The 12684-nt window shown below is 35.1% G+C and overlaps 2 protein-coding genes across 2 annotated transcripts; both read left to right on the top strand.

The window, feature by feature from the left end:
- The first annotated feature begins 910 nt into the window (after positions 1-910).
- On the top strand, positions 911-2020 carry LOC123319258. Its single transcript, XM_044906129.1, has one exon. The coding sequence runs from the start codon at positions 911-913 to the stop codon at positions 2018-2020; it is 1110 nt and encodes a 369-aa protein (XP_044762064.1).
- A 9554-nt stretch (positions 2021-11574) lies between these two features.
- Positions 11575-12684, top strand: LOC123319259. Its single transcript, XM_044906130.1, has one exon. It carries the CDS (start codon positions 11575-11577, stop codon positions 12682-12684), a length of 1110 nt encoding a protein of 369 aa, XP_044762065.1.

Consider the following 12684-nt stretch of genomic DNA (forward strand, 5'->3'; position numbering starts at 1 on the left):
TTTTAGAGTAAAATAAACCGATACAATCACCAACTTCACCGTTTGAAAAAAGTGAGGACCAATTAATTTTTTCCAATTCAGTATTGATATTATTATAATTAGCCCCTTTGAAATTGTAAGCATAAGTCAATTTGGAATGAAGGATCTTAACATTAAAAAAGTTCAACAGCAGTTCTACACTAACATGATGGGGATCTTCTGGGACTAAAGGATCAGCCGATTTAATGACCCTTTCAATGCATAACTTGTTATCAAAAATTAAATCCAAAATTCTGTTATTAACATTGGTGAATGAGTTGAACTGCTTAAAATTACAAAAATTCACTATATCTAGCAATCGACTAAACCTGGAATCAATTCCTTTAGGTATTAAATACGAATTATGGGGTTTGAACTCCCATGTAATATTTGGCATATTGAAGTCGCCACAAATTAATACAGTATCATCGAAAAATATATTGGAGAGAAATTGAAGCTATCAAAACGTGTGAATGAGTTTGCAAAAAAGTTGGTAGAGAATCAGTTTATAAGTAAAACACTTAGCAAGAAGATTATGACTCACAATTCGGTCCCCCCTAAGATCTACGGGTTGAGAAAAACACATAAAGAAAATTTTGCCTTAAGACCAATTGTTAGCTGTGTTAACGCCCCTTGTTATAACTTGGCAACCTTTTTACATCAGATACTCTTACCAGTAACAACAACAACTTTCAATTACAAGGTGAAAAGTTCATTTGAGTTTGTGAAGAACTTAAACAATGTACAGCTGCCTGATCACTACAAGCTCATTTCATTAGATGTCATTTTACTCTTTACAAATATTCCAAAAGGGTTAGTTCTGAGCACACTCTCTAAACGATGGTCTTACATATCCGCATATACGAACATTCCAAAGAAGATATTTCTAGAAATGATCGAGTTTTATTTCGATTCGAGTTACTTCAGTTTTGGAGGGAACATATATTTACAGCTAGACGGAAGTGCCATGGGCAACCCTCTTAGTCCAATTCTAGCAGAGATAGCAATGGATGAGTTGGTGTCTTCGGTGTTGGCGAACTTACCTTTTGTTCTTCCCTTCTTCTGGTTATACGTGGATGATTCGATCACAGCAGTGCCCGAGGAGGAATTCGATACCATCCTAGATTACTTCAATGCATTCAACCCAAAACTTCAGTTTACCATGGAGACAGAAAGAGATAATAAACTAGCCTTTCTAGATGTTGAAGTACATAGAAAAGAGTGTGGAACCCTACTTACGAATTGGTTCACCAAGCCAACTAGCTCGGGCAGAATTTTAAATTACCACTCCTACAACCCTATTGGCCATAAGTTGAGTACTGTTAAGGGTTTACTTCACAGAATGATGAACCTCATTCACCATACCTTTCATGACTCCAATTTGAGAACTATTAAAAACATTCTCAAGATGAACAATTACCCGAATACCTTCGTGAATAAGTGCTTAAATTCTTACTTCAGACAACATAGGGCCTTTAACAACTCAGAAAAGCCTCCGTGTAAGTTTTACAAGTTTCCTTTCATTGATGGGCTTTCACAGAGAATAAGTACAGTGTTCGACAGCAATACCAAATTGGCCTTTTACAATGTCAGATCCACCAAGTGTTTATACACGCGTTTGAAAGATCCCACACCGTTATTATCGTTGTCAAACGTAATATATAAGATACCATGTTCTTGCGGGAAATCATATATTGGCCAGACCAAACAGTACCTAAAGTCGAGGATAAGCCAACATATCAACGATTGTAAAAACCAGAATCAGAATAAACCAAACAAAACAGCGTTAGCATCACACCATTTTGAAACTGGACACTCTTTTATATTCGAAGATGTCACAGTGCTAGATCGGGAGGCCAATTGGTTTAAACGCAACGTGGGGGAGATGATCCAAATAAACTTGGCCGACACTGTCAACCTAAGAAGTGACTGCGCTAATCTTAGCATTATATATAGCAACATACTAAATATATACGCACGACAAAATATTAAATTCAGGTAGTTTTTTTGTTTTTTGTTTTAGGTGTAATTTAATTTTATTTAAGAAATATTGATGTTCAAAGTAGAATAGTTAGTTTGTCCAATATTTGTCCAGTTCGTGAGATTTTGTGAATTCTCTGTTCAACGGTATTTTCATGTTTCTCTTCTTATGAAAGCGATGACGGAGGCGCATTTCTTTTCCGTTCAGATGTACTATAATAATAAGTATTCAACAATATGAAATTCAGTATGAATTTGACGACGGGAAGGAGTGTGTCGCTGTCACCTGTTTCACCTACATGTTATTGCGATTTTTTTGTCATGGACTAGAGGAACACAGTTGAATTCTAGGTAGTGAATTTTTTTTTATTGTTGTGTAATGTTTGTACATTCACTGTTGTCTGTATGTTTTTTAGAGCTTGAGAAAGCAACAATAAAGTTGCGAAACGTCACTCATAGAAGAAGTTGGAGTTCTTTGTGAAATTTATTCCGATCCCACGACCACTATCAATCATTCTTTCTATAGTTTTCATTTCCTCAGGAGTACCGTGGATCTAATAGACCTCTAGGTCGTAGTGCAAAGGAATTCCCCTCCAGTATACCATCTACAACGTGAATGTAAATGATGAAAAAGAATTCTCTAGAAATTATTAATTTTGAAATATTGTTTGGAGCAGCGAGATTTGAAACAAACTTAAGAATTGAAATACTAATGCGCTTCAATACTTGCTTCTCCAGATAGTTATTATCTGTATCGATAACTTATACTTCTCAATTGTTGATATTTTATCATTTCATATTATCAGAAACGTTTGAAAAAATAAACAGTAATATAGTATATTCTTTCTGTAAGAAAAATACTCTGGGGAATTATCATTTAAATTTGCATATCTTTTATGCTATTATTATTATTTGGATGCTATCAATAATTTGGAAAACAAAAAAAGCATTGGAATACATTTCATTTCCACCAAAATCGTGAAATCAACAGCTCACGTGATAAGTGAGCATTTCGCCCATCTTATAAACTTGTCGGTGTCCTTGGGAAAATTCCCCAATATATTAAAGGAATCCATTGTAATTCCGGTACCCAAATGTGGTAACTCGGAAGAAATCGCGAACTATCGTCCGATTTCAATTTTGAGTGTTCTATCCAAGATATTTGAAAAAATCGTATCCACTAAGATGTTGAATTTTCTGAACAAATACAATCTTCTCAATAACGTCCAGCACGGCTTCAGAAGTGGCCGTTCTACTCTTTCCGCTGCACTCAAGTTTGTTGAGTCAGTATATCATGGCATTGATCAGGGTTTACAGGTGGCTGGATTATTTTTCGATCTTTCCTGCGCATTCGATACACTTTCTTTCGATTTCATTTTGAGTAAATGCTACAGTTTAGGTTTCAGGGGAGTGTTTCTGGACTGGTTGCGTAGCTACCTTCACCAGAGGACTATGCGTGTAAAAGTTGACGACAGTTATTCCGCTCGATTCCCAATAGATTGTGGTGTTCCCCAGGGCTCCGTGCTGGGACCACTACCTTTTCTATTATTTATTAATGATTTGCCTATTCACTTGAGATTATTTCTTTTGGTGTTATTTGCCGATGATACATCGGTTGTGGTCTCAGCGCGGAGTTACGAGGAACTTCGCAGTGCTTGCGAGGAAATTATTGGCCAATTCGTCAATTGGTGTCGGTCCAACAGAGTTGTTGTGAATGTCAATAAAACTGTTTACATTCATTTCGGTATTAGGAAAAACACAGTAGAGACTGTTGTACTAAATTACTCCAACTTCAATCTAAAATCTGCTGAAGAATGTAAATTTTTGGGAGTCTATATTGACAGGAATTTAACCTGGTCTACTCATATAAGTTTTCTCTGTAAAAAGCTCAATAACTCTCACTATGCCATCAATAGAGTGAAAGACATGCTACCTGTCAGCTCATTAATGCAGATCTACTATAGCCTAGTATATAGTCAACTCTCTTATAATATCTTACTCTGGGGAAACTGTGTAGAATTTAACAGAGCTTTCATAGCTCAAAAACGGATCATTCGTTTGATATTCAAATTAAGTTCTCGTACATCATGCAGACCAGTTTTCGTTGAAAATAATTTGCTTTCTCTACCATGTATATATATATTCAAATGTTAAATATATGCTAAAGAAAATTTTCTGAATTGGACCAAATTATGTGAAAACCATGAATATAGTACAAGGAACCAAGAAATTCTGCTTATACCTAAGCATAGAACAAAAAAATTTGAGTATTCTCCCATGTACCAGAGTATAAGATTGTATAATTGTTTACCTAAAACTTTGAAGGCTCTCAAATTGCAACCATTCAAAAAGAAAATCAAGGATTTGTTAATTAATAAATGTTACTATTCTACTGTAGAATTTTGTAATGATTGTCCGTCATTTATCATTGATTGATGAATTTTTATTTCGACCTGTCCTATACACTTTGTTGTCTAAAAGGATCAATAAACTATTATTATTATTATTATTATTATTATGAACTCATAATTATATAAAACACTCTCTAATTTTTCGTATTTTTAGTGCTAGGCTCAAGTATCACAAAAAAACAAAATATTTTATATCATCACTGGTATTCGTGTCATCTTTGCCACTACATAGTTGATTATTTAATATTTTATATGTTCTTTTTTAGGTATCAAAAATAATGGATTGAACACAATAAGTAAAATATCGCAGGAATTTGGACAGGTTGAAAAACAATCTCTCATGAATTCGCCAACGTTTCGGAACTATATTGTTCCTTTCTCAAGGCTCATCATACAACTAATAAAAGTAACACTTTAAAATTGGTCATAGGAAGTTAAGGATAAATCAACAAACAGTCCGACGTGTGACAGTTAAATTGAACGAATGTAATTCGTTGATTCCATAGAAATTTCACAGCAATCTCATATCGAATCAGACGACGGAACGGGCAATTGGGTGGTGGGGTGCTAGGAAGGGAAGGTAGGGGCTATATAACAGCGGAGTGGATGTACCAAGTATTCATTTGTGAATGTGCTTCGTGCTGCAAATATTGTGTTGTGGTTTACATTTTTTAACTTTGGTACTATCGAATTTTATCGTTTCATACTTAAATATTTTTTTCATTTTGGAAGACGAGATGGACAGAAAGAAGATCTTGAGAATGGGATTGGAAAAATTGAAGTCTAAACAAATTGACTTGAGGAGAACAGTTCAAATCAGGAATTTTCTGAAGTCACATGTAGGAGAACGAAAAAGAGAAAATGTTCCGCAGAAAAAATCCGACACTCACGCTGCAAGAAGAGAAGGTAATCAAGAAGAACATAGACAAAAAGTCGTGAAGAAAATAAATTCCGATGTTGGAGAAAAAAAGCAGTATGTGTCGAACGGAAATCTGAGAAAACGCTTGACGAGGTCTTTTATTCTGAAGGAGATTCTGAATATGACATCTATTAGAAGAAAAGAAGATCCTAATATCAAACTTTTCAATGTGAATGACTACATTGAGATTTTTAGGAAGAAGGAGACACCTATAAAATGAAAACTTTTGTAGGATTTGTAACTCCAGCCCGCGCTATATATTCAAAATGAAATATTAACTTCGAAAAAAATTGAAAATTGTTAGGTGTAGTGAAAAGACAACAGTACTGTTTTGAGTACTATGCGTAAAAGACTGAACGCTCCTTGACCTGCGATCAAGAAATAGAAAATTCATAATATAGGAGTGCAAGTCTGATAATGATTTATATAAAAAAAAAAACTTCAAAATATGAGCAGATATACTAATTATCAGTTAAAATTAAGTAGGAGGATATCAAATGAGTGAGCCTTCTAATTAGGGCGATAAATAAACGAAATCAACTCAGATATATGAAAACCAACAACTGTTGATTTGTTTGTCCACTTTTATATCAATGTGTATTATGTTCCTGAATTAATTTCGTTTGGTTTGAGTTATTTCATCCTCTCATTTATTGAGACATTGGTTCACTATAACCAGGATAATTTCCAATCCTGCTTTTTTTTGTCATTCAAGAACATTGTTTGAGGGATTCATCTACTATTTATATCCTACAGATAATTGGAAAAATTTGCTCATTTCAGTTTCACTAGTTATAATGGCTTCATAGATCTAACGTTACGCTACGGACCGTAATTTTTCATATTGTTTTCTCATTACTCCGTATGCCAGCTTCAGTACTATCGCGAATATTATTATTTCAGTTTCAACCTCAAAAAAAAGGCTACTGCAACCAAAATTTTTCGTTATTTTCTCTAATAAATTTCAGCAATCCATTTTCAGAAATTTATGACGGAATAGAATAGAATAGAATTCATTGATCCTCTAAGACATACAAAAATGCATAGGACAAGTCAACAATGAGAAAATGAAACAAATAGTAAATTATTTTACACAAAAATTTACATCTCCCAAGAATTCCCCAACAGAATAATAGCCTTGTTTATGTTTAACATCCTAATACTAGGTGGTAGGTGATTATACAATACGATTGCCTGATAGACAGGGCTTGCTTCATATTTCGATGTTTCATGAAAAGGAATGCTAAGTGTGGTATCATTCCTTGTAGAGTATGTGTGGAAGCTAGAGAGCTTTACCATCAAATGATCATTTTCACGTAGGTATACTAAGCACCTAAGTATAAACAGAGACGGCAAAGTGAGTATATTATTCACTTTGAATATATTTCTGCAGGTATCCATTGGTTTTAAATTGAAAATTAATCGTAACATTTTTTTTTGCATAATAAACACCCTATGAGAATCAATAGAGTTACCCCACAGTATAACATTGTAATTCAGTAAACTGTAAACTAAACCATAATAAATATTCATCACAGCCTGAAAAGGAAGTGAATTCTTGATCCTGCTTATAGCATAGAGAGAGCTTGCTAATTTCTCACAGACATAATCACAGTGATCGCTCCATCTCAGTGAGCTATCCAAGTAAACACCTAAAAATTTAACTTTGTCTACCGATACAATAAGATGGTCCATGCATTTGACAACAATAGGTTCACAATCATTAATTCTATTCTTAAATCTAATGCACTCAGTCATTCCCAAGTTCAGAATTAAATTATTAGCTTTACACCAATTTAGAAACTTACATACTAGTGAACTAAAAATATCTGATAGATCGCTCAGGTCTCTGGCTGAGACCGCCACTGATGTATCGTCAACGAAAATAATTATGATTTCAGGATCTATGGACCCAGGTAGGTCATTTATGAAAAGGAGAAACAGCAGCGGTCCCAACACTGAACCCTGAGGTACTCCATGATGAAGATCATATTTCTCAGACCAGCAATTCTCTGTCTTAACATATAAGGATCGATTCTTCAAAAATGACATCAGCCATTGGAGAAAAATACCACGAAAACCGATATTGTATAGTTTGATCTCCAAAAACTCCAAATTTATAACATCGAATGTTCGGGACAAATCAAAAAATATGCCAGCCAATTCCTCATCTAATTTTTTATAGATAAAATCAACCATCGAAAATGCTGCTGTTTGTGTAGTTTTTTCCCTAAAACCATGTTGGCAGTCGGTAATAATTCGGAAGCGAGTCAGAAATGACATCATGCGATTTAGCACAATTTTTTCAAAGAGTTTGGAGAAAACACTTAACACCGAAATGGGTCTATAATTGTCAATGCAGCAAGAATCATGCTTTTTAAAAACGGGAATCACAGACGCCACTTTCAAAAGATCTGGGAATTTACCAGTTGTAACCGATAAATTAATAATACAAACAAGATGTTCAGCGATATTATCCACTATAAACTTCAACACGGAGATAGATACTCCATCAATACCAGTACTCTTTTTATTTTTCAAGCCTCTAACAGTACTAACTAATTCCTCAGTCACAACCGGATGAAAAAAGAAAGTGTTTCCCGACAAAGCTGAGGTCGTACATGAAGATGACAAAATATTTCCATAATAATCCTGGAGAATTCTTTCGACAACTGAAGCAAAATGGTTAGCAAAAACATTAGCAACATCTCTTGGCTCCGTATAACTTTCCCCACAATAATTTATTTGTAGTGCTATTTTTGTACTTCCTTTTCTCCCAGTAATGCTATTTACCATATTCCATACCGCTCTATTACTATTGCTGGAAGAGTTTATGACCTCCGAGAAATAACTAGATTTAGTGAGCCATAAGAGTTGTCTAAAATCTGACTTTGCTTTTTTATAGACTTCATAAGAACCCACAGTCTTCATATTTATATTTAACCAATCTAAATTTTTCAAATTCTTGCTTGCTTCCCTCACTTCCTCATTTATCCAGTTTTTCCTATTCTGATTTGAATTCCCAGACTTCACAAGCGGACAATTTATTTCCAGAGAATACTGTATTAACTGTGCAAATATAACGAAGGCATCATCAATATTGGTGCATTTATATATTTATTTATTTATTTATTTGCCAAATAGGACATCTACAGGTATAAAACCCAAATTGATGTCCATAAATTACAAAAAAAGTACAATCAAGTAGGACACAGATAAAAATTAAACTACATTTATCTATTTAACAATAAGAAACCCACAAAACACTCCGGAGAACCAATTATTCTCTCAACCCTTTTTTTTTTGTTTTTCTTTTCTTTTAATTTCAAAATTCAGAATATGCGGAAATATTGGTTACAAATTATGCCAACTAATTCTATAAGTTTCTCTTCTAAATGCACCTCAGTGTGAGGTGAAAGATATCGAGGTTGTTGAATCTTTTATTAAAAAGTGCAAGCATTCTATTAATCGGTGAATTATTTCTCAAATTTGTTCTATTTCGAGTCAAATCAAAAGTAGGGTTATTCCTCAGCCGTCTAGATGGTATATGAATTCTCATCAGATACAACAAGTCTGGGGAATCGACCAAGCCCCTCAACACCTTGAATAAGAAAATCATATCGGATTGCTTTCTACGACTATCCAGTGAGAGAAGGCCAAATTTACTCCTCAAGCCCCCAGTGCTCGCCAAGTTGTCACGAGAACCCTCAACTCTGTAGTCCAAATATCTTAAAAAATTATTCTGAATGACCTCCAAACGATGCTTATATACCTCATACTGGGGACTCCACACAGTTGATGCATAATTCAATCTGCCATAAACGTAAGCGAAATAGAGAGCCTTTAGGGCACTCACAGACGAGAATTGTCGACAAGTTCTTAAAATAAACCCAAGCATACGATTGCCCCTGGCGACAAGGGACTCAACATGAGGTGCGAAGGTCATTTTGCTATCAAATATGACACCAAGGTCCCTTATCTCCTTTTTTTATGGAGCAATTTACCCCCAAAGTTATAGTTGTAATCCACTATATTGAAATTACGGGTGAAGTTGATGAAGGAACATTTGTCCAAGTTCAACTGCAATCTATTTGTTTTGCAATAAACGAAAAATTCATCAAGATCATTCTGGAAAGCAAGACAATCGTTAAAAGTCTGAACTCTCGCAAAAATCTTAAAATCATCGGCGTAAGCCAAGAATTGACAAAATTTGAAACAGGTCCCCACGTCATTCAGAAAGATTAAGAATAAGATAGGTCCCAGATGGGATCCCTGAGGTACACCTGAAGTTGCTATATAAGGCTTAGATTTATAACCATTCACATAAGTGATCAAAACCCTACCGCTGATGTAGGAGGACAGCCACCGAAGCAGATCCCCGTGCACACCGGCCTCTGACAGCTTCAACATTAATATATTGTTATCTACTTTATCAAATGCTTTGCTGAAGTCGGTGTACACGGAGTCGACCTGGACACGCTCATCCATAGCAGATAGTATATACTCGGCATAAAGAACAAGGTTTGACTCAGTAGATCTTTTGGGAAAAAAGCCATGTTGTTGGTCAACTATGAAAGACTTAAGGAACCCGATCAATAACATCGTTCACTATTTTCTCCAGAATTTTACCGAAAATATTCAACTTACAGATGGGTCGATAATGTTCTACTTTACTTCGATCTCCCAGTTTAGGAATAGGGACCACATAAGAAACTTTCCATTGATCAGGAAATATGCACTCCTTAAGAGATGAATTGAACAGGGAGCATAGTGGAACGCATAGATTTTTTGAACATCTCCTGATAAAAACTGAAGGAATTCCATCAGGACCCGCCCCCTTGCTTTAATCCAGTTGACAAAGAGCTCTCGCTACGCCTTCTTCATCTACCTCAATTTCAGACAACACATTATTACACAGATTATTGCTCTTATGCATTGAAAACTTTTGTTCACAAGGCTGAAAAACGCCACGAAAATATTCGGCAAACAGATCTGCCACACCCTCGCCCTCAGCAGTTTTACCATCAAAACTCACCAAATAAGGAATCTTACTACTACGATCTTTCAGAGAAACAAGCTGCCAGAATCCTGTTGTATCATGAGGTATCAAATTTTCTATGGTCTCTAAGTTTTTTTCATAGTCATTCTTTATACTCAATTTACATCTTCGTCTTAAATACGAGAAAACTTTATAGTCCAATTCAGTAGAAGATATCTTCCACTTTTTATGAGCCCTATTTTTATCCTTTATAAGTTTTATTGTGCCAGGTGTATAATATTGAGGAAAATTATTATTAATTTTTTTTTAGGTACATGTTTTTCAATGATATTATATATTTTAGAGTAAAATAAACCGATACAATCACCAACTTCACCGTTTGAAAAAAGTGAGGACCAATTAATTTTTTCCAATTCAGTATTGATATTATTATAATTAGCCCCTTTGAAATTGTAAGCATAAGTCAATTTGGAATGAAGGATCTTAACATTAAAAAAGTTCAACAGCAGTTCTACACTAACATGATGGGGATCTTCTGGGACTAAAGGATCAGCCGATTTAATGACCCTTTCAATGCATAACTTGTTATCAAAAATTAAATCCAAAATTCTGTTATTAACATTGGTGAATGAGTTGAACTGCTTAAAATTACAAAAATTCACTATATCTAGCAATCGACTAAACCTGGAATCAATTCCTTTAGGTATTAAATACGAATTATGGGGTTTGAACTCCCATGTAATATTTGGCATATTGAAGTCGCCACAAATTAATACAGTATCATCGAAAAATATATTGGAGAGAAATTGAAGCTATCAAAACGTGTGAATGAGTTTGCAAAAAAGTTGGTAGAGAATCAGTTTATAAGTAAAACACTTAGCAAGAAGATTATGACTCACAATTCGGTCCCCCCTAAGATCTACGGGTTGAGAAAAACACATAAAGAAAATTTTGCCTTAAGACCAATTGTTAGCTGTGTTAACGCCCCTTGTTATAACTTGGCAACCTTTTTACATCAGATACTCTTACCAGTAACAACAACAACTTTCAATTACAAGGTGAAAAGTTCATTTGAGTTTGTGAAGAACTTAAACAATGTACAGCTGCCTGATCACTACAAGCTCATTTCATTAGATGTCATTTTACTCTTTACAAATATTCCAAAAGGGTTAGTTCTGAGCACACTCTCTAAACGATGGTCTTACATATCCGCATATACGAACATTCCAAAGAAGATATTTCTAGAAATGATCGAGTTTTATTTCGATTCGAGTTACTTCAGTTTTGGAGGGAACATATATTTACAGCTAGACGGAAGTGCCATGGGCAACCCTCTTAGTCCAATTCTAGCAGAGATAGCAATGGATGAGTTGGTGTCTTCGGTGTTGGCGAACTTACCTTTTGTTCTTCCCTTCTTCTGGTTATACGTGGATGATTCGATCACAGCAGTGCCCGAGGAGGAATTCGATACCATCCTAGATTACTTCAATGCATTCAACCCAAAACTTCAGTTTACCATGGAGACAGAAAGAGATAATAAACTAGCCTTTCTAGATGTTGAAGTACATAGAAAAGAGTGTGGAACCCTACTTACGAATTGGTTCACCAAGCCAACTAGCTCGGGCAGAATTTTAAATTACCACTCCTACAACCCTATTGGCCATAAGTTGAGTACTGTTAAGGGTTTACTTCACAGAATGATGAACCTCATTCACCATACCTTTCATGACTCCAATTTGAGAACTATTAAAAACATTCTCAAGATGAACAATTACCCGAATACCTTCGTGAATAAGTGCTTAAATTCTTACTTCAGACAACATAGGGCCTTTAACAACTCAGAAAAGCCTCCGTGTAAGTTTTACAAGTTTCCTTTCATTGATGGGCTTTCACAGAGAATAAGTACAGTGTTCGACAGCAATACCAAATTGGCCTTTTACAATGTCAGATCCACCAAGTGTTTATACACGCGTTTGAAAGATCCCACACCGTTATTATCGTTGTCAAACGTAATATATAAGATACCATGTTCTTGCGGGAAATCATATATTGGCCAGACCAAACAGTACCTAAAGTCGAGGATAAGCCAACATATCAACGATTGTAAAAACCAGAATCAGAATAAACCAAACAAAACAGCGTTAGCATCACACCATTTTGAAACTGGACACTCTTTTATATTCGAAGATGTCACAGTGCTAGATCGGGAGGCCAATTGGTTTAAACGCAACGTGGGGGAGATGATCCAAATAAACTTGGCCGACACTGTCAACCTAAGAAGTGACTGCGCTAATCTTAGCATTATATATAGCAACATACTAAATATATACGCACGACAAAATATTAAATTCAGGTAG

Source organism: Coccinella septempunctata, chromosome 8 (genome assembly GCF_907165205.1).
Source record: "Coccinella septempunctata chromosome 8, icCocSept1.1, whole genome shotgun sequence".
NCBI lineage: Eukaryota > Metazoa > Arthropoda > Insecta > Coleoptera > Coccinellidae > Coccinella > Coccinella septempunctata.